The sequence below is a fragment of the Salmo salar genome, chromosome 24 (assembly GCF_965601325.2).
Source record: "Salmo salar chromosome 24, fSalSal1, whole genome shotgun sequence".
NCBI classification, from domain to species: domain Eukaryota; kingdom Metazoa; phylum Chordata; class Actinopteri; order Salmoniformes; family Salmonidae; genus Salmo; species Salmo salar.
The window spans coordinates 24,381,103-24,403,300 of NC_138314.1; the positions used below are offsets into that span (position 1 = coordinate 24,381,103).

Below are 22,198 nucleotides of genomic sequence, written 5' to 3' on the forward strand. Positions count from 1 at the left end.
AAACTGTCCATGGTGCTGTTGTTGAGCTGTCCACTCAGTAGTGGTGATGATTCTAAAACTGTCCATTGTGCTGTTGTAGAGCTGTCCACTCAGTAGTGGTGATGATTCTAAAACTGTCCATTGTGCTGTTGTAGAGCTGTCAACTCAGTAATGGTGATGATTCTAAAACTGTCCATGGTGCTGTTGTAGAGCTGTCCACTCAGTAATGGTGCTGTTGTAGAGCTGTCCACTCAGTAATGGTGCTGTTGTAGAGCTGTCCACTCAGTAATGGTGCTGTTGTAGAGCTGTCCACTCAGTAATGGTGATGATTCTAAAACTGTCCATGGGGCTGTTGTAGAGCTGTCCACTCAGTAATGGTGCTGTTGTAGAGCTGTCCACTCAGTAGTGGTGATGATTCTAAAACTGTCCATGGTGCTGTTGTAGAGCTTTCCACTCAGTAATGGTGATGATTCTAAAACTGTCCATGGTGCTGTTGTAGAGCTGTCCATTCAGTAATGGTGATGATTCTAAAACTGTCCATGGTGCTGTTGTAGAGCTGTCCACTCAGTAGTGGTAATGATTCTAAAACTGTCCATGGTGCTGTTGTAGAGCTGTCCACTCAGTAATGGTGATGATTCTAAAACTGTCCATGGTGCTGTTGTAGAGCTGTCCATTCAGTAATGGTGCTGTTGTAGAGCTGTCCATTCAGTAATGGTGCTGTTGTAGAGCTGTCCACTCAGTAACGGTTCTGATTGTGCAGCTGTGTTTCTCCTTTGTGTATTCTGATATTACCCTGTGTTTGACTGTGATGGTCCTCTGTCTCTCTCTCAGGACACAGAGATCCTGAACACGGCCGTGTTGACAGGGAAGACAGTGGCTGTTCCGGTGAAGGTGGTGACCATCGGAGCAGACGGCACGGTCACTGACGTCTCAGAGGCAGTGGACTGTCGCTCCACAGATGAAGATGTGGTCAAGGTCAGTCAGTGGAAACTAATCATAAAGAAATGATTTGATTCATAGACAACAAAAAATCTTTATATTAGCAAACTTATAATAAAAAAGATTCTAAGCCTCATTCTTGCACTGAAGTATTTCCATATGTTTCTCTTCTCACTAGCAGTGTAATTTTGAAACATTGTCGCTCAAATTACCATAACATTTCAAGTAATTTATGTGCATATTGAGTTTGTATATGTTTAGAAAAAATTGCTGTTCGAAAAAGTGCCAGCATGTTTGAATGAGTGTCATGCAATTGTTGTTTTTTTACATGTTGGTATTATTTGAGTGTTCAGATGTCTTAACTGAATTCCAGTGACCAGTGTTTAGTGACCAGTGTTTAGTGACCAGTGTTTAGTGACCAGTGTTTAGTGAGTGACCAGTGTTTAGTGACCAGTGTTTAGTGACCAGTGTTTAGTGACCAGTGTTTTGTGACCAGTGTTTTGTGACCCGTGTTTAGTGAGTGACCAGTGTTTAGTGAGTGAGATGGAGTTTCCAGTGAGATGGGTTTCAGCTAGCTCCTGGAAGGTGGAGCATAATGAGGAATGGTCAAGTGCAGTTGCATGGCCATTTATTGTTGTATTGACTGTAGTCTGAGCCTGACTCATTGCCAGTTGCAAGAAATGGTAAAACTCAAGTACGGTTTGAAAAATGTATTTGTATTTCATTTTTCATTAATCAAAATCAGTCTTCAGACTTTGGATATTGACTTCATTCCACACATATGACTGCTTTGAAGCACTGTGTTTTTCTTGTGTTCATATAGTTTAATTATAATCTCAACTGCTATACACAGGCTGTAAAGTGCCTTAGGATTCTATTCAGGTTAGCCACTGACGTGACAAATAGGCACACATTATTTTCATTTGCACAGCAGTAAAGAGAGAACAATAGGGGTGCATATAGGTGTGCCTGATTATGCAACAACTAAGACACTGGGAATTATTTATTTGAACTAAATAGGATTGAATGAGAGCAAATATGTAATGATTGACAATATACATGGCATTTTGGCCTTGCAAAGAATTGTACATTTAAGCTTATGTTAAATCAATAAACAAATCCGGAACAGACAAGGAGCTTCTCTATTTTTAGAGTGTCTATTTTCAGATTTAAGCCCCAAGACAGGATACACAAACACAGAAAGCATTTAATAGGAAAACGTCAATGACAGGTCGCTTGAGTTTTCTTTTCCGTGACTCTGTCAAACCGAGGACACACTGCACAAAACACAACACCAAACCCAGAACAGTACAGAGGGATGCAGGCAGAGCCTCCACATCAATGGCTCACTTCTGTTCTCTGAGAAATCCTCCTCCTGACTCACAATGACTGGTTCATTATCAATGGAATGGCTAACTCTCCAAAACACCAACTGGAGTAGAGAGACAGAGCCTTCAATCTGTCCACAGTCTGTTTCCCATCCTAACTGGCTGAGCTATCAACAGACAGGTCCATTATGTGCCAAAGGCTTTGCCAGTTGATGTCTGTTTCCCTCTCTTTGAACATGTCATGAAGATGAAGATGAATTCAGCCAGGGAGACAAAAACCTGGGCCATCCTAATTACAGGCACATTTATTATTAAGACATCCAATAGAGCTTCCTATAAGCCCGGTATGGTAGTGTTAACTGACCATTGTATAGAAAGAGGTAGCTACTCTGTTTACTCTGATGAGCTACAGTGAGGATGTTGTTTTTACACTCAACATCTAAAAGATGATTTTCTTCAAGCGTGTTTTAGAGGAAACCTTTTCTGTAGACTACTCTACCACATTAGCACTGTGTTGTCGGCTATAGTTAGAAAACTGAAGTCCCTCCACACCAGAGTGATTTTCTGAGAAAAGGAACAACCGCATATAAAGAGGTTGCTGATACAGGATGTCTGTGCTTTGAGTAGAAATACATGTGTTTAATGTATAAACCGGTTGGGTGAAGAAGAGCTAGATTGTATCAGTTCATTTCTAGTCATGAGTGTAAACATAACTACTTCATGTCATTTGGGCCTGGGGAATTAAAGGCAGTGTTAAGTAAACACAGAGTGACACATTACCTGAATAATGAATCACTGTGCTCATTTACTGCTGCTTTATTCACTCTGTAGCTTTAGAATTACACTGCGTCTTTTTAAAAGGACACCTCATCTGACATGCTTCTCCCTTAAACCCAGGAGAGAATAATGCTACTTAAAAACAAATCTGTGTTGACAGGTACAGGCAAAAATTAGGCTCTGCCATATGATACTTTTTTTGCATATTTGTATACAAACTTTTTTTGGGTGCATGGCTTTGACAGGCCTGCAAAAGGACTGATGAGACCCAATGTAGGCAAACGTGCCAGGCAGTAAAGAGAGTAGCGTATGTGAGCGGCCAACACTATCCCCTGGTTCCAGATCAGTTTGTTGTCCCACTCTGTGCGGTGTTTGTGGGTACACTGAGGTTATTAGTCCGACAGTAGTTGAGTCACCCTCTCCAGGAGGTGTTAGGCATTCTGCTCTGCAGAACGCGTGATGTTTGGGTTCTGTGTGTCCCCTGGCCTCTCTCAGCCAGCCTCTGGCATCACTCATTGAAGATACTGGTGAGGGAGAATGATTGCTCACATTCAATCACTGTAGCTCCTCTGCTAGACCTAGCCTCTACACAAACCGCCCATGTAGGTTTGGATATTTTGAATGTTGAAGAAACTGATGCAGGGAGCATGAAATCTTGCACCTCACCATGCACACGCTAGTCTATGGTACATATTCTCACTTTGAATTACATGGTGAGAGCTAAAGAGAGTAGGAGAGAGCAGAGGAGACAGAATTTTCATCACAAATACCATCCCCTTTATCAGGTTGCCGTGATTGGTCTGACTCCATTGCTGTAACTACCCTTTGTTCATCCTTTGGCTTTACTCTGACAATCATGTATGTGGTATTTATGTGGTATTCTTTTCTATTGCCTCCTGCTTGAGATTGCTCAGACTAACCCATTGTTGTACTAGTTAACCCCATTTAATCCATATCTCTGTCATCCATAAAGCTACAAACTATAGGTTGAGTCAGTGCAGAAGTACTATGACAGATGAGATCTGGGGTATCAATCCTCCTCTCCCAGCTCCACTGAGCGCTGCTGTCACCACTAGAACCACTGCACTCAGGATAAATGATAGACCAGTTCTCAGGAAAGCAACATCATCACTCATTCTTGTTTTCTCCACCTCTGATCTGTGTAGCGTGAAAGATACAAAATGTTTGGGACATTCTACATGTAACACAATAGCCTTGGTGTGAAAGTGAAACTAATAAAACTCTCAATCCCAGACCTGAAACATTATGTCTAATAACAGTCCTGGACTGTAAGTGAAGGCATTGTTCATGAAGAGCACGAGTTAATTTAGATTGCCATTTCAGGTGCTTCACTCAATACATTTTTATGAATTTAAGGACTTGTCTTTGAAGGGAGGGATCTGATTCACATGGATTCCCGGTCTGTTTATTGCCATGTGGATGGGCTCCTCCGACCAGGGAGGGGGCACGGGAGGATTCCCGGGTGCCCCTAGGTGCTGTGCTGATATGAGTGGCACGGCTGATGTGGACCGTGGGCTGCTTAATTGATTCTGTCAAGCCAACTCCTATATTCAACACCTAGGCCTGCCCACCGTCATGCTTCTCCAATCCCATCCCTCATATCTACGACTGATTCTATCTGTCTGGCGAGTCGTTCATTTCCTGGGCTAGATCCCAACAGCCTTAATGTCCTCCGTAACTATTCTCCCGTTAGCTGCCTAATGTGTCTGATTAATGTGCCTCTGGATCCTCCTGGACGTTTATGATATCTTGAGGGATGAGTGTGACAGAGACTGTATAACTCACAGTGAAGTGGTCGCTTCCCTCCAGTCTTCTACAATACCAGCCTTCCAGTGTCAGCCTACTGAGGAGGAGGATGGTGAGTGTGTACGTTAAAGCATTGATTGTGAGTTAAGATGGCCGATAATGTGCCACTGGGGGCCAGTGTTAGCCCGTGTAATGTATTAGGATGGCTGGACTTTATCTACCATGTCCTCCATAATTGTTTCTGCTCAGATTATTGTGAATTAGAGAAGCTGCAGCAGGCAGTTACCTTGGCTGTCAGGTGCTATAGTGTTGTATGTGAATCAATCCCAGCACTCAGACAAGCTGTTAGAGCATGTTGCTGTCCTCCACACTCACCCCTGACAGATGTAGGTTTAATATAATATCGCAGACAGTGATTATCTTTGCGGCCAAAGCACTGCTGTGAATCATAAAGAGTTGCATTGTGTGTGGGGGGTACTTGGCACTTGAAGAATGGCACTTGAAGAAATGTTGCTTAGTGCCATTTTGTTTATCAGTGATGTTACAACTGTTATGGGCTGTGCAGACCTGTTGTAAAGTTTCAACTCTAGGGAAATGGCTTTGACATTGTCTGTCAAAGGCACTTTACTCCCGAGAGAGAGAGAGAGAGAGTGGGAGGGAGGGTGAAGAGAACAATAGAGCCTGATAAGAAGTGAGGACTCCTTTGACATCTTTATCAGTCCAAACAAACTCACACATCAAGCTCTGACAGAGCAGAATCTGCTCAGTCTGTTGTGAAGAAGCAGAGTTTTAATAACTTTATTAGAAACCAGTAGCAATACAGCAATGCTGCCAGTCTTTCCAATAAAACAACTACATTATCATCATCCTCTTCATTATTTGTGCCATTATAAGTTGTAGAAATAGTAGTCCTAATATGTATTGGTTTAATACAGAATTACTATTCCCCAGACCAGGAAGAAACAATAAGACATAGTGTGGTGGGTTCACCTTACAAAGCTTCCTATTGCAGACGTAGAAAACTACAGCAGCATGCTGAGCGAAGATATCCAGTGGTAAGAAATCCATTTGAGAATTGAAGTCTAAAGCAGTCCTTGATATCAGAGGTTGAAGGGAGCTCTGATAGTTGACTGTAGCCCTTGGGCTGCCCTACAGTGTACTCCAGACCTCCTTAGAAGGATTCATGTCAGGGAGAGAAAATAACAAAGGCTTGAAACACAGAAAGGCTTGTGTTTGGTGAAAGTGAGGGAAGGACATGAGCAACAACAGGAGACATGGAGCGTTGAGCAGGTGGGAGTCTGGGGTTCTAAAGCTGCCTCAGACGAGCAGTGATGCAGGGAGAGGAGAGTTCAGGAAGAGCTGGGTATCTGTCACACAATCCCTTTTCCTTGAAGACACACTGTATGTTCTGTGAATGATGATTGCTTACTCATCTCTTATATCTGACAATAAAGAAGCAACTTGGAAATGGGAAAATATATTTTATGATGTCATCTCAATTCATCTCATTGAAGTAGTAAACTGCTAACGGGAGCTTTCTCAAAATACCTGCTTTCAAAATAGATAAATTCCCTACTCTGTATGCTTTTAGAATTGTATGAGTGTGTGTATGTTTGTGGCTGGGCAGGTGTGTGTGGGGGGGGGGGGGGGGGGGGTGTCAAATTCCGATGTTTGTGTGTTCGATGCACTCCTGTAGCTGCTGGCCACCCCTCTGAAGGCCCTTTGAGGTTTTGTGTGTATTTGTGGTGCTAACATGGCTACATCATAGGGCTTTAAGAGAGAGAGGCTGGGTGTGGATCAAAGAGTAGTTGCTAGTGAAGGAGCAAGGTCAGCCAGCTAAAGCAATGAGGAGCTGTGAAGCCCGGTGATTTCCTCTAAAAGGCCATTTGTGAAACAGAGGATTTTGAGTTTGTCATGTTATCAGCGGAGACCTGCCTTCCTCTCTCTGCTGCCATCTATTGGTGCTGCATTTAGCCCCTGGGCATATCTAGGTAATCTAGGGGGCTGCATTGCAACCCTCTATCCACACATTCAAAGATGTGCCCCTGCCCTCTTCTCTCCTTTTGTAGTTGGGAATAAATAGTGGGGATGGCAATAAATAATGCGGCGGAACACAACACTTTATCTGGCCTATAGTGTATCTCATTCTGTAAGGGTCAAGATAAAATACATCCTACAGTACAGTACAGTACAGCACAGTTTGGAAAGTGTGTGTGCCAGCATTGTCCGTTGAGTTGGGTTTGGCTGGTCCTGATGGTGCTGCTTTGTCTGGGTATCTCCTTGTGATACTTACACATGCTTCTCTCCCCCTCCTCTCCTATTCCTGTCCAGGTGTCAGACAGGTGTGACTATGTGTTTGTGAATGGGAAGGAGATGAAGGGCAAGGTGGGGATGATGGTGAACTTCACCTACAGCTACCTGAGTGCTCAGCTGGAGATGAACGTGTGGATCCCACGGCTGCCCCTCCAGATCGAGGTGTCTGACACAGAGCTCAGCCAGATCAAGGGATGGAGGGTGCCCATCATGGCAAGCAGCCAAAGGTATGTGTCCTTCTTCCCCTTCCATAGAATCACATAGGCTCTTCTTCACCCATGCAGTCCTAGCCAGGTAAGTGGACAGAACATGGGAAATGGGGATGATTGAAAGAGCATGCACAACAGCCCTTATCGTAGACATAAGATACCTTGTTCTGCACTTTGGTATGAACACTATTAATATATAAATGCCTGCCATATTTGTCTCCAGCCAACATGATTTTCTGGCAGTACAGGATCTTGTTGTGTGCTATTGACAAATACATAATTTGTGTCCAAGTTGACATCAATTTAAAACATTTTAGTTATTAAGTCCCCATATGGGGATGCCAAAAAGTCCCATCTGTTTGCTCCCTGTTTCCACTCTCTAAGAGGAGCTGAATTGAAGTGTGAGGTTTCAGACCCTACATTTGCATAGGGAGTGACGTGTCATGTTTTCTGGCCTATCCAGACAAAGAATCAATTATCTCTTCCGCTGAGCGAGTGAGCTCAGCTTGAGAAACAGCAAATGAACGGTGACCGTCTAGCGAGTCCAGACATTGTGGTTTCATCTCACTGGGATATTCTCAGCTGGATTTAGAGCTCTCATCATGAAAAAAATATTCAATCATTTCATATAATTTAAATAAGATCACTTTCTCTTGATCACGTGCTTAAAGCTGTAGTTGCAAGGGGTTTGCACACATTTTAATGTTGTCTTTGTACCGCTCAGTGGACGCTTAGGAGAAAATTAGCTGTCAATAGTTATATGAAATAGTGCCAATATTGTACTGTCACCAAGTATGATCATATTTATTTTACAGTTATAAGAAATGTGACATTTTATTGTAAGTCTGTAACGGCTGTCTGTGGAAGTAGACCAAGGTGCAGCAGAGGATGTGTTCATCATTAGAATTTTAATTAAAAAACAAGAGAACACTACAAAAATGAACAAAAACGACAGAAAAACAGTCCTGTTAGGAAAATACTCAAAACAGAAACAATTACCCACAAAACCCAAAGGAAAAACATGCTCCTTATGTGTGACTCCCAATCAGCAACAACGAGCTTCTGCTGTGCCAGATTGGGAGCCACACACGGCCCAAAACAAAGAAATACAAAAACATAGAAAAAGGAACATAGAACGCCCACCCAATGTAACACCCTGGCCTAACCAAAATAAAGAACAAAAACCCCTCTCTATGGCCAGGGCGTTACAAAGTCGTTTATAATTTGATTGTTACTATATTTAGAAAGCATTTCAGTAATTTCAAGCCTTATTGCCAAACTTTTGTTGAATAGGAAAAAAACATGCTTGAGCTTGTGTCCTCAAATGTTAGTACACCTCAGCAATTTATTTAAAAAATACCAGAAAGGTGAGTTCCCAAGCTTTCTAAAGCTATGCAACATTACCTGTTATTTTTTATAGCCATCATAAAAAAGGATTATGTTTGAGTATGTCTATTTAGGCGGAAATGTTTTAATTGAATGACCCTGTACCAGTGCCTCTTGCCGCTCTGTATTAAGTATATTCTCCTGTGCATAGTATTGTGTACAGAGGGAGCCCTGATCACACTGACTGTATTGGATTGCTGTCATGGTGGGCTCACACAGGGTAATGAGGGCTGTGTTGTGTTGGACACAACTACCATGGTTGCTACTGGTTCCTTCTGGCTCACTGCAGGGCCTGACATTATTAGAGCTGTCTGAAGGTCATCCATCTCCCCCCCCCCCGGGGCTGAGGCCTCGTCTCCAATAGCACCTTACCCACCATTCTGCTGGCCTCACACTCTTTGACACCCATCAATGGAGGGAGCAGACATCAGGTCAACCTACTATAATTAGTACTGGACATGTTCACTATTGGACCTGGTTTGAGTTCCCTCTCTCACCTGCCAGCCTGGACATGAAGGTGTCTGGCTCCTTTATAATTAGCTGTTATCTTATTCAACATTTTCACTGACTGAGCTGAGAGGCATATAGTTTGGATTTGTGGGGGCTTGTTGTGTTATGTTGTTTTCCTATTGTGTGTTGGAATGCCCCTATCAGCAGGGACAGTCCATTTCTGTTGTCCTTGTTGATGAGTGTGTCTGGTCTGGCATGGAAGCTGACAGACCGCTGGGAGTTTGTTTCCTCCCTGTCCTCCTCTCATCTTTGTTTATCAGGGAATAACAGGCGTAACCTTGCAAAGTAGCAGGGTAACTGGTGACGAGAGCGGGCACCGGGCACCCGTCCACAGTCCAAGGAACCCACAGAGCACGGGCCCATTCAGAGCCTCAATACCAAGAGAAGGGACCTGCCTCCGTCAGATAGGCTGCTAAGTGAGCCACACAGACAAGAGAGAGAGAGAGAAAGAGAGAGAGAGAGAGAGAGAGAGAGAGAGAGAGAGAGAGAGAGAGACCGAGAGAGAGAGAGACCGAGAGAGAGAGACCGAGAGAGAGAGAGACCGAGAGAGAGAGAGACCGAGAGAGAGAGAGACCGAGAGAGAGAGAGACAGAGAGAGAGAGAGACAGAGAGAGAGAGAGAGACCGAGAGAGAGACCATTGGGATCCAGATTATGTGTGTCCAGGCCTGGGAGTGGGGTGCTTGCCAGAATGCTAGCTCCACAGTCTTGCATTTGCGGGGTTTGCCTCCCCCTCCCAGCAGCCCCCATCAAAACATGGACAAGATAAGTGTTTACAGGCAGGCACATGAATTACTTCCCCTCGCTCAGGGATACAAGTGTGCTCTCTGTGAGGGATGTGCAACATGTCATGATGATTTTCTCATGGCAATGTTTCCTTTGTTCCGGGACCGGGTTGCGTTTGTGAAGGGTTCTTATGTTCTGTTTTAAGAACATCTGCATGTTTCTTATAATATAAGTGAGTGTATGTTGTCCTCAAATGCTGACCTTGCCAAAACAATGTCACTAAATGTCCTCTTTCGACATTACAATTTTGACACGCTCTCTCCAGGGGCGAAAATCTGATATCCACTTTGGAGGGGACAATTACATGAAATTTTCTCAAGAGCAATTCCTGAGGGGGACACCAAAAGTAGTGCTGTAACACATAGTCTACATTGTAATATGGTAAATGTATATTGAGGAACCAAAGAAATAAGGTGTTTGCCGTACTCCTAACTACCGGTACCCAAAACTACACAACTAATCACAACAGCAATACCATTGCCTTTAACAAATCTTAGTTCAGTCACCAGTTTAAGTTGAGAGTGGGGGTATCCATGGCATTTTCCAATTATGTTCCTATTTTACAAGTCAAAATTGAGAACCTTTCATAATGTTGCCAAACAAAGACTCAACAAACTTACCTGAGACTCCCTGTCTCTGCCAGTCTGTCCCTGCATATCTGTCCCCAACTCTGCTGTCTGTGTGCCATCTGTTGCCTGCTCTGCCTAATGACATCATTGTGAAACATTTCCATTACAATTTCATTTCTTTCTTATGAACATTTTATCAACTAGTCTTTGAGATATTAGGCTACTAGGGTTCTTACTATGCGTTTTGGTGTATTGAAAAATACTCTGATGTCCGTCTTTTATTTTTCTGCCATTTTTCTACCTGGCTGGCTGGCTGGCTACACACACAGTGTGTAGGTTATTTACAGTAGGAGATGGGCTTCTATCATCTTCAATCATTCTATTTGGGCTTCGATCTAAAAGGTAGCTAGCAAATGTGAAACGGATTAAAATGACAAGAGTTGACAGCTGTATGAGTTCACCATTTACACAACATATGCTGCAACCTTTTGTAATTTGAATAGTTTGTTTCATATTGGCTGGCTTCCAACAATAGCTGAATTTGCAAAGCTAGCGAGCACCAATTCAGTTTCAGTGGTGTTTGCTATAATCTTTGCTACCCGGGTTAAATAAAGGTGAAATAAAATAAATAAATAAAAGTTCCCTTGTGACAATTTAGCTTTTGCAATGAGACCATTAAATATATTTAAGACAATGGTAGAAGAGAGTGTAGTTCTGTTCAGTTTGGACTTCAGTTTATCGCTAACCTTATCACAGGGACTTTGAAGCACTAACTTACATCATCTGCATGCTGATTCCATCTTTGACGACGCCACATAAATGGAATAGGTACTAGCTAGCTTAATAGTTAATATTTGCGCGCTAGCTCTGCATATTCAGCTAGTGTGTGTGTGCGCGATTGACTGGATGAACCTCACGGCAGTTACGTGCAAACTAAGGAACTGGCAGTGGATCAAACCATTGTGAGGCAAAGGGCGGGGGGGTCGCAATCTTTTGAAACTTAAAAACGCGCTATTAAGTGTCTATAATCAGCACAATTGCTTTCATTGCGTATTATTAATATTATTTAAATTACATAGTTATGTTTCAGTGATATATTGGGGGGGACAAATCATATTTTTCCCAAGATGGGGGGGTCGTGTCCCCCCCGTCCCCCCTGGGATTTCTGCCCCTGGCCCTCTCCCCGGGGGGAGAACTGATCTCTCTGCCAGAGAACTGATCTCTCTGCCTGTCTGCCTGCCTGCTCCCCGCCTGCCCTGGTCTGTCTCTCCCATTCTGGTACAGGTGTACTCACCACTCTCTCTCTCCCCATAGCTTTGCTCGTCTACATCATATGCAGACATCACTGACTTTTTATTGATCTGTGGTTGGACTAGTTGATTAGTGACTCTTAGGGCAATAAACAAACATGTTGCTGTTGTTCATTTTGCTGTTGTCTACCCTTGGCTTTTATAATGTAGGCAATACTTTTAGAGCCCGTTGCTCTGTGAATGAGGAAATATATGACTGTTTCTCCCTCGAGTTTTGTGAGAAACCCCACACTTGCTCCAGAATGCATGTGAGAACTATGCACATTTCTCCCAAACAATATGGGAGAAATCGGACTCTTGCGCTCACATGTCAGGACTGTTCTCTTGGTACTTAACCATGTCTCTGGACTTTACACATCTTCTGAAATATGTTACGTTAAAGACTCTGGTGACTATGGATTCTCGTTCAAGTGCTCTCTGTAAATCCAAATGTTGTAACCATCGACCTAGACTTGCCATTATCTTGCTGCTTCTATTGTCTGGAAATGTGCAATCTAACCCAGGTCCTGACAGTCTTACCCCTGCCGAATTAAGTAGTCAGAGTGGACTGAAGTTTTTGCATATGAATGCAAGAAGTCTTCTGCCGAAGCTTGATTTTGTGAATATATGGATAAAACTGCCGACCATGATGTATTTATGCTTTCTGAAACCTGGCTCCAAAAATCCATTACAGGCAAAAATATTGGCATAAATGGTTACACTGTTTTTCGTATAGATCGTAAATCTAAGGGTGGTGTTGCTGTTTACGTAAAAGACAAGTTCTCGGTGGTCATTCTGACTTCTGTTACTAAACCTAAGCAATTTCAATATCTGTCTTTGAACCTAAACCTTGGCTCATCTTCAAATATTGTTGTATCTTGTTGTTGTAGACCTCAATCTGCTACTGTTGGCTCTCTGGATTGTATTTTCGAATTGTTATCACAGCATGTCAACTCTGAGTTTGTCCTGATGGGTGATCTGAATCAGGACTGGTTAACATCTAGCTCTGATCAACTCAAAATTCTATGCAATACCTATAATCTCACTCAGATTGTCAACAGTATAACTAGGTTGAATATAAAATATCCTCTGAAATCCTCTTTGATTGATTTGATCTTAACCAATACTCCTCATCGTTTTAATGCTTCTGGTATTTTTGCAAATGACATAAGTGATCACTGTGCTATTGCCTGTGTGAGAGATGGTAAAATTCCTAAGAAATCTCCACGTGTCATTACGAAAAGAAACAGGAAGCAGTTTGATATTTTGATATATCTAGCATTGAATGGAATAGAATGGAATTAATCCCTGATGTTGAACTACCCTTTTCTTACTTCCACAACGCATTCCAGGATGTATGCAATAGGCATGCCCCGTTAAAAAAATCTGGATTAAAGGCAGAGAGAACCCTTCGTTTACTAAGGAACTTACTAAAATCATAAGGGAACAAAATGCTATGTGGGCTAAAGCAAGAGGGACTGCTTCGGCAGATTATTGGATGGCTTTTAAATGCCTTCAAAATATGGGTTTGGCTATGATCTGTAAATTGAAAGCAGACCACTACCTGAAATCTACTTTAGATAATTTAAATAATCCATCCAAATTCTGGCAAGTTGTGAAAGGTATGGAGTGTAAAAAAGATACACAGCTTCCCAAACAATTGTTGGTAAACACACAGATTGTAACTGAGAGAACCTCTATTCTGAAAGCCTTGAATCAGCATTTTTTTTGATGCAGGCAGTTTATTTGAAAAGGTCAAAGGTATAATTGAGCCTCCTATGAATTTACCTGACACCCCTGTGCACTCCTTCACCAGGTTCTCCTTTTCATCCTTCTCTGTTTCAGAAGTGTGTAAAGCCTTGAAAGAAATTGTTGGAAAGAAATCCCCTGGCCCTGATGAACTAGACCCCCGCTTCCTGCACCTAGCTTCAGACATCATTGCTCCCTCTTAACATGTATTTTTAACCTCACGCTTGATGTTAAGGAAATCCCCAAGTTATGGAAATCTGCATTTGTACTGCCTCTCCTGAAAGGTGGAGATCCTTCGCTACTTGACAACTATCAACCCATATTAAAGTTCTCTGTATTTTCAAAGGTACTGGAGTCCTTAGTTAGTAGGCAGCTAAAGGCCTACTTCCAAGAAAACAACATCTTAAATAGAATGCAATCAGGTTTTAGGTCTGGCCACAGCACTGTTTCAGCAACATTGAAGGTTTTAAATGACATCCACTGTGCTCTTGACAAGAAGTTTCATTGTGTGTCTGTCTTTATTGATTTGTCGAAGGCTATTGACACCGTGGACCATGCTGTGTTAGTGCAAAGGTTAAAATGTTGTGGAATTACTGGTCATGCTCTAGATTGGTTTATAAATTACCTATCAAATCGCACACAAAGTGTATTGGCGGATGGTTGTAAATCTGAGTTCATAGAGGTGTGCTCAGGTGTTCCGCAAGGTTCTATTTTGGGCCCATTGTTGTTCATGTTGTATATCAACAACATTGGGGATCTTATTGAAACAGCGGATGTTCATTTTTATGCAGATGATACTGTTCTTTATTCAAGAGATAGTAGTTTATCTTTAGCTTTTGAAAATGCCCAAAGAGCATTTAACATCATACAACAGAATCTGTATGATTTAAAGCTGGATCTAAATTTGGGTAAAACAAAATGCATGGTATTTTCAAATGCCAGGCATGTTACTAGTCATGTCATTGCTACATTGGCTGGACATACTATAGCAAGTTAAAGTGTACAAATATTTGGGTGTGTGGGTTGATGATAAGCTGAGCTTCACTGTGCATGTAGAGAACTTGATAAGGAAGCTCAAGCAGAGAATAGGTTTTTATTACCGGCATAAGGCTTGTTTTTCTCTGGAGGCATGGAAGGAGCTGGTATGATGTACATTACTGGCGGTTTTAGATTTTAGTAATGTTATATATATGCAGGCCTCAACCACTACCCTGAGAGCACTTGATTCAGTGTATCATGCAGCCCTCGGGTTCATTACAAATCAAAAACGTCTAACACATCATTGTGATTTCTACAGCGCTGTTGGCTGGTCGTCATTGACTTTGCGTAGGCTTAAACACTGGTATACACTGATTTATAAGGCCATATTGGGTAAAATGCCATTTTAATGCCAGTTCTTTTTTAATCAGGTCGGTAAATAAATATCAATTTGGTCCCATTCTCATTTGCTTCTAACAGTACCAAAAATTAGAACAGGTCATGGTAGAAATAGTTTTAGTTACTCAGCTCCGTGGTCCTGGATTTCTCTCCTGAACATTTAAAAATTTGATGATCTAGTTTCGTTGGTGGAGTTTAAACACTTGATCGATGTATATATCATAGAAGAGTGTAATTGTCTTTAGGACAGCTGTTTTTTAGTCAAGACTTTTGTGTCTTTTTTAACATAATATGTAATTGTTGTACTGTATGTGTGTTTATAGTTTTGTTTAATGTTGTGTATGTAAGTTGTTTTGTCTGAAACGTTGTTCCCCCTGCTGCTATTGGACCAGGTCTCTCTTGGAAAAGAGATGTTATCTTAATGAGAAAAACCTGTATGAATAAAGGTAAAAAATATAAATAAATAAATAAGCGGCTGGTAGCCTAGCAATTAAGAGCACTTTTCCCCAATCACATCCTCACTCTGCACCAATCACATCCTCCCACTCTGCCCCAAGCTCATCCTCCTACTACCCCAATCCCATCCTCACACTGCCAAATCACATCCTCACACGGCCCCAATCACATCCTCACACTGCCCAATCACATCCTCTCTCTTCCCCAATCACATCCTCACTTTGCACCAATCACATCCTTCCACTGCCCCAATCACATCCCCACTCTGCTCCAATCACATCCTCATACTGCTCCAATCACATCCTCCCACTCTGCCCCAATCAAATCCCCCCCACTCTGCCCCAATCACATCCTCACACTGCCCCAATCACATCCTCACACTGCCCCAATCACATCCTCACACTGGCCCAATCACATCCTCACACTGCCCAATCACATCCTCACACGGCCCCAATCACATCCTGTCTCTTCCCCAATCACATCTTCACTCTACACCAATCACATCCTCACACTGTCCGTATCACATCCTCACTCTGCCCCAATCACATCCTCATACTGACCCAATCACATCCTCCCACTCTGCCCCAATCAAATCCCCCCACTCTGCCCCAATCACATTCTCACTCTGCTCCAATCACATCCTTCCACTGCCCCAATCACATCCCCACTTTGCTCCAATCACATTCTCATACTGTCCCAATCACATCTTCACACTGCCCCAATCACATCCTCACTCTCTGCCCATACTCTGACTAATCCTCTAGACTGGAGCTAGTCACTATCCAGACCCGGGTCCTAGGAGCTGGAAGATCCTCACTGTAGAGAGTATGAGTGGATGAAATTACAGTAATCTGTCAATAAATAAGATAAGCTGAACCACAACCACAGTTAAATTGGAAATGTCACGCTACAGTGTAAAAAAGGCAGACAGGCTTTTGCAGTTCTTTATTCACTTTCCTTTCTGTATTATTTCTTACTGAAGACTAATTCCTTGATTTGAGTGCTTGTGCATGTGAAATAACCCTCGTCCTGAAATCCCTCTTATCTTGTCAGTGGAAGTCCTGTGCCTTAACTCTACTACCCAAGGCTGATCTCTAACACGCTTAGCTAGCGTCTTCATTGCCAGACCCTATTCTGCCACACATGGAGGGATACTTTTTAAGGGTGTTGGAGAGGAAAATAGAGACAATGAGAGAGGAATAACATTTCAAGTGAATAACTTTCACTCTTTTCTCTCCCATCATGATATAAAACCTTGTGTGTGTGTGCATGTGTGTTTGCGTGCATGTGTGTGTCCGTGCATGTGTGTGTGTGTTTATGGCCAGACATAAGGTGATAGGTGATGAGGCAGCAGGACAGGCGAAGCCCTGTGATTATTACACTGTTGACGAATCACATTCTTGCTGTGAGATGTTACCCCACTCTAACACCAAGGCACCTGCAAGTTCCCAGACATCTCTGGGGGGAATGGCACTAGCCCTCACCCTCCAATCCAACAGGTCCCAGATGTGCTCAATGGGATTGAGATCCAGGCTCTTCGCTGGCCATGGCAGAACACTGACATTCCTGTCTTGCAGGAAACCACGCACAGAACGAGCAGTATGGCTGGTGGCATTGTCATGCTGGAGGGTCATGTCAGGATGAGCCTGCAGGAAGGGTACCACATCAGGGTACCCTTCCTGTAATGCACAGCTTTGAGATTGCCTGCAATGACAACAAGCTCAGTCCGATGATGCTGTGACACACATCCCCAGACCATGACGGACCGTCCACCTCCAAATCGATCCTCTCCAGAGTACAGGCCTCGGTGTAACGCTCATTCCTTCGACGATAAACACGGATCCGACCATCACCCCTGGTGAGACAAAACCGCGACTAATCAGTGAAGAGCACTTTTTGCCAGTCCTGTCTGGTCCAGCAACAGTGGGTTTGTGCCCATATGCGACGTTGTTGCCGGTGATGTCTGGTGAGGACCTGCCTTACAACAGGCCTACAAGCCCTCAGTCCAGCCTCTCTCAGCCTATTGCGGACAGTCTGAGCACTGATGGAGGGATTGTGCGTTCCTGGTGTAACTCGGGCAGTTGTTGTTGTCATCCTGTACCTGTCCTGCAGGTGTGATGTTCGGATGTACCGATCCTGTGCAGGTGTTGTTACACGTGGTCTCCCACTGCGAGGACGGTCAGCTGTCCGTCCTGTCTCCCTGTAGCGCCGTTTTAGGTGTCTCACAGTACGGACATTGCAATTTATTGCCCTGGCCACATCTGCAGTCTTCATGCCTCCTTGCAGCATGCCTAAGGCACGTTCATGCAGATGAGCAGGGACCCTGGGCATCTTTCTTTTGGTCTTTTTCAGAGTCAGTAGAAAGGCCTCTTTAGAGTCCTAAGTTTTCATAACTGACTACCGTCTGTAATTAACGACCGTTCCACAGGTGCATGTTCATTAATTGTTTATGGTTCATTGAACAAGCATGGGAAACAGTGTTTAAACCCTTTACAATGAACATCTGTGAAGTTATTTTGATTTTTCCTAATTATCTTTGAAAGACAGTGTCCTGAAAAAGGGATTTTTTTTGCTGAGATTATTTATCTCACTAGAAGTGTGCTGTGTATCATGACATACAATTACTTGTTTAAAGCAACTTACAGGTGAATTCCACGAAAGCAACATTGTAACCTTGTAAGCCTTGTTTTCACATTGCAAGAAATATTCTCATTGAGACACAGTCCATTCTTTGAGAAGATGACTGGTTGCCTGCCTATAGCAACTTGAACAGGATTTGCTGTCAGTGGGTGGGTGTTTGATGTTCATGTTACACTTAATATGTTCATCTTAGACATGTCCAGTGTTGGGATTAGTTTAGGCTTTCATGTTATACGACTGCCTCTGTTTGTGATGGCAGGTCTGCGCGGGACAGTGATGATGAGGATGATGAAGACCGGAGAGGGAGGAGCTGCACGTTACAGTACCAGAATGCCATGGTTCGAGTTTTGACACACTTTGTGGCCGAATCCACCAACCCACGTGGTCAGCTTGCCTTCATGCTAGGCAGTGACTGGCAGGTGGACATCACTGGGCTGGTGTGGGACTTCCTGAAGGTGGAGAACCCCCAGATAGCTAAGCTACAGGACAGACGTATACTGGTGGGACTGGACATGGGGATGACCACCATCCAGGTATGCGGTATATCTGTGCATGTGTGTTATAATCAGCATTTTCCATTCAACGGCAAAGCAAAAATGAACAGTGCAAGTGAGTTAGGGGTGAGGGGGGGTGGAAGGAATTTGAAAATATAACCGTAAAACATCCCTCTGTTTTAATAATAGGGCTGAAAAATACCTTAAGATAGTTCTATATCTATATTTGTGTTTCACCAACATTTTCCTTATCACCTTGTACAGTCAGCCAGGCAGGTTGTTATCAGTGGTCCCATGTCCCCAGCTTTAGGCTGTGGTGACAGTAAATGGGGCCTCACCCTGGTGCAGAAAGGAAGGATGTCATCTCTCACTAGCAGGGCCCCTTCATTTGTCAGCCTCCGCTGGCTAACTGGATAAATAGCAGTCAGTTAATGACGTCTGTGTGAGACTGATCAGCAGCCTGACAGTGTGGACTCATCCATCTGTCTGCAGGCAGACGTGCCCTCGTCTCCACACTCATCCATACCCGTCCCCTGGCTCCCGCCTCCCGTTAGGCTGGGCACAGAGGAAAACACCCTCCAGCCCAACAGCGGAAAACAGCACGAGATGAGACAAAACTGTGAATAACTTTCTGTTTGTCTGTCACACCGACTACCTCACAGAGAGCTGGTAATGGGTTTCTGTGAAAGATCTCATTTATTTTCAAAATGACATTAATGAAATTAGATTTGCACTAATTAGATTACCAGGAAAATTCCATTAACAGCTGAAATTAGTACTTGATTGGTCCTTGCCTACCTCCGTGTGTATGATGGTGGTTTTCTGTCCACATCAACATTTGATGAACGTTTTATGAACAAACACCTGACAGTGAGTACTGGAAGGGCTTGTTCAGGTCACCCCAATTACTGACCAATAACTAAATATATATACTCATCATTGTAAATGGAAGCCAGCATAATGTTGGAAGGCATCAAGGTCAGAGCTGAGAATCACTGCAGGATTTACAGAGCATCCTAAAATAATGTAATAACAGGCTCCCTACCTAAACAAGGTAATGTGGTTGCGTGACAATACAGTGAAGGTGATGTTTGATGTCCACTCAGCCGTGAGCACATGCATATGAATGAGTGTGTGGCATTATACTCAGGGGTATACCAGCCTTTTATATACAGTGCATTCGGAAAGTGTTCAGACCCCTTGACTTTTTCTACATTTTGTTATGTTACAGCCTTATTCTAAAAAAAAAAACACTCATCAATCTCACACAATAATCCATAATGACAAAACAAAAACAGGTTTTTAGAAATGTTTGCAAAATACAAAATACAAAAACGGAAATATCACATTTACATAACTATTCAGACCCTTTACTCAGTACTTTGTTGAAGCACCTTTGGCAGCGATTACAGCCTTGAGTCTTGTTGGGTATGACACTACAAGCTTGGCACACCTGTATTTGAGGAGTTTCTGCATATCCTCTCAAGCTCTGTCTGGTTGGATGGAGAGTATTGCTGCACCGCTATCTTCAGGTCTCTCCAGAGATGTTCGATCAAGTCCTGGCTGGACCATTCAAGGACATTTAGAGACTTGTCCCGAAGCCACACCTGCGTTGTCTTGGCTGTGTGCTTAGGGTCGTTGTTCTGTTAGATGGTGAACCTTCACCCCCAGTCTGAGGTCCTGAGCACTCTGAAGCAGGTTTTCATCAAGGATCTCTCTGTACTTTGCTCCGTTTATCTTTCCCTCGATCCTGAGTAGTCTCCCAGTCCCTGCTGCTGAAAAACATCCCCAAAGCATGATGCTGCCACCACCATGCTTCACCGTAGGGATATGCCAGGTTTTCTCCAGACGTGACGCTTGGCATTCAGGCCGAAGAGTTCAATCTTGGTTTCATCAGACCAGAGAATTTGACCAGAGAATTTGTCCTTTAGGTGCCTTTTGGCAAACTCCAAACGGACTGTCATGTGCCTTTTACTGAGGAGTGGCTTCCATCTGGCCACTCTACCACAAAGGCCTGATTGGTGGAGTGCTGCAGAGATGGTTGTCCTTCTGGAAGGTTCTCCCATCTCCACAGAGGAACTCTGGAGCTCTGACAGAGTGACCATCGTGTTCTTGGTCACCTCCCTGACGAAGGCCCTTCTCCCCTATTGTTCAGTTTGGTAAAGTGGCCAGTTCTAGAAAGAGTCTTGGTGGTTCCAAACTTCTTCCATTTAATAATGATGAAGGCCACTGTGTTCTTGGGGACCTTCAATGCTGCAGACATTTTTTGGTACCCTTCCCCAGATCTGTGCCTCGACACAATCCTGTCTCTGAGCATTACAGACAATTCCTCCAACCTCATGGCTTGGTTTTTGCTCTGACATGCACTGTCAACCGTGGGACCTTACATAGAGAGGTGTGTGCCTTTCCAAATCATGTCCAATCAATTGAATTTACCACAGGTGGACTATAAACAAGTTCTTGAAAGTTATCAAGGATGATCAATGGAAACAGGATGCACCTGAGCTCAAATTCAAGTGTCATAGGAAAGGGTCTGAATACTTATATAAATAAGGTATTTCTGGTTTTTATTTCTAATACATTTGTTACAAAAGTTCAAAAAACCTGTTTTCGCTTTGTCATTATGGGTTATTGTGTGTAGATTGATGCAATTAAAAATATATATTTTTAGAATAAGGCTGTAACGTAACAAAATGTGGAAAAAGGGAAGGGGTCTGAATACTTTCTGAATGCACTGTATCTAATGAAATGTGTTGAAAGATCAGCTCACCTCACATCCCCTGTATATCAAGAGTTCAGGTTTGATGATGTTTGGGTAAATAATTTGTCCTCACAAGTAACTTGTTTCTTTCAAAGAGAATACTTTTCATGTCCCGCCCATAATCTGGATCGCAAGGTCTCTCTCTCTCTCTCTCTCTCTCTCTCTCTCTCTCTCTCTCTCTCTCTCTCTCTCTCTCTCGTGTGTACTGGCCCAGGTGCTGTCCCCCCTGTCTGACTCCATCCTGGCAGAGAAGACTGTGACGGTGGTAGATGACAAAGTGACCATCACAGAGCTGGGGGTGCAGCTGGTCACTGGCCTGGCTCTGTCCCTGCAGCTCAGCCCAGGAAGCAACAGGGCCATCCTCGCCACGGCAACCACACAGGAAGTGCTGCAGAGCCCCAAACAGGTCTGTTCAACATTGTGTATATCTTCAGAAACTACTGTCCTACTCGGTTAGCGGTCCCTTTGAGTAAGAGAGGGATTTTACCACAGTGATGCAACAGTGACAATGTTAATTACTGTAGTCTATTTAATGTGAGCCATGACTGTTTTCATCCCATTTTACACAATTGCAGTCCTTTAATGTAAACATTTAGTAAGTACTGCAAACTGTGTGTGTGTGTGTGTGTGTGCGTGCGCGGTTGGTTGTGTGTATTTGTTTGTTCCACTGCATTCCTAACCCTCTTAATTCCAACTCTTGAAAGGCAGCGTGACAGAATGTGTTTCCTTAGGCATCTAACAGAAAGGGAAGCTTAATCTCAGAGCGTGTAAAAGCAACACTGCCCTAGCTGTCCTATCGTCTTTTGCCTCCCTTTCTCCTTCGCTCTCCTTCTCTCGTGACCTCTTTGATCTGTCCATCAGCTCCCCCAAC

At 43.3% G+C, this 22,198-nt stretch overlaps 1 protein-coding gene across 1 annotated transcript in view; it reads left to right on the plus strand.

Annotated features, from left to right (window-relative positions):
• Positions 1–22,198, plus strand: part of LOC106585532 (transmembrane protein 132C) — a 217,694-nt gene that overhangs the window by 192,565 nt on the left and 2,931 nt on the right. The window contains exons 5-8 of the mRNA XM_045706869.2: positions 811–954; positions 7,122–7,330; positions 18,332–18,605; positions 21,542–21,733. Of these exons, the coding sequence (XP_045562825.1) occupies positions 811–954; positions 7,122–7,330; positions 18,332–18,605; positions 21,542–21,733 (819 nt within the window). The remainder of the gene's footprint in view (positions 1–810; positions 955–7,121; positions 7,331–18,331; positions 18,606–21,541; positions 21,734–22,198) is intronic.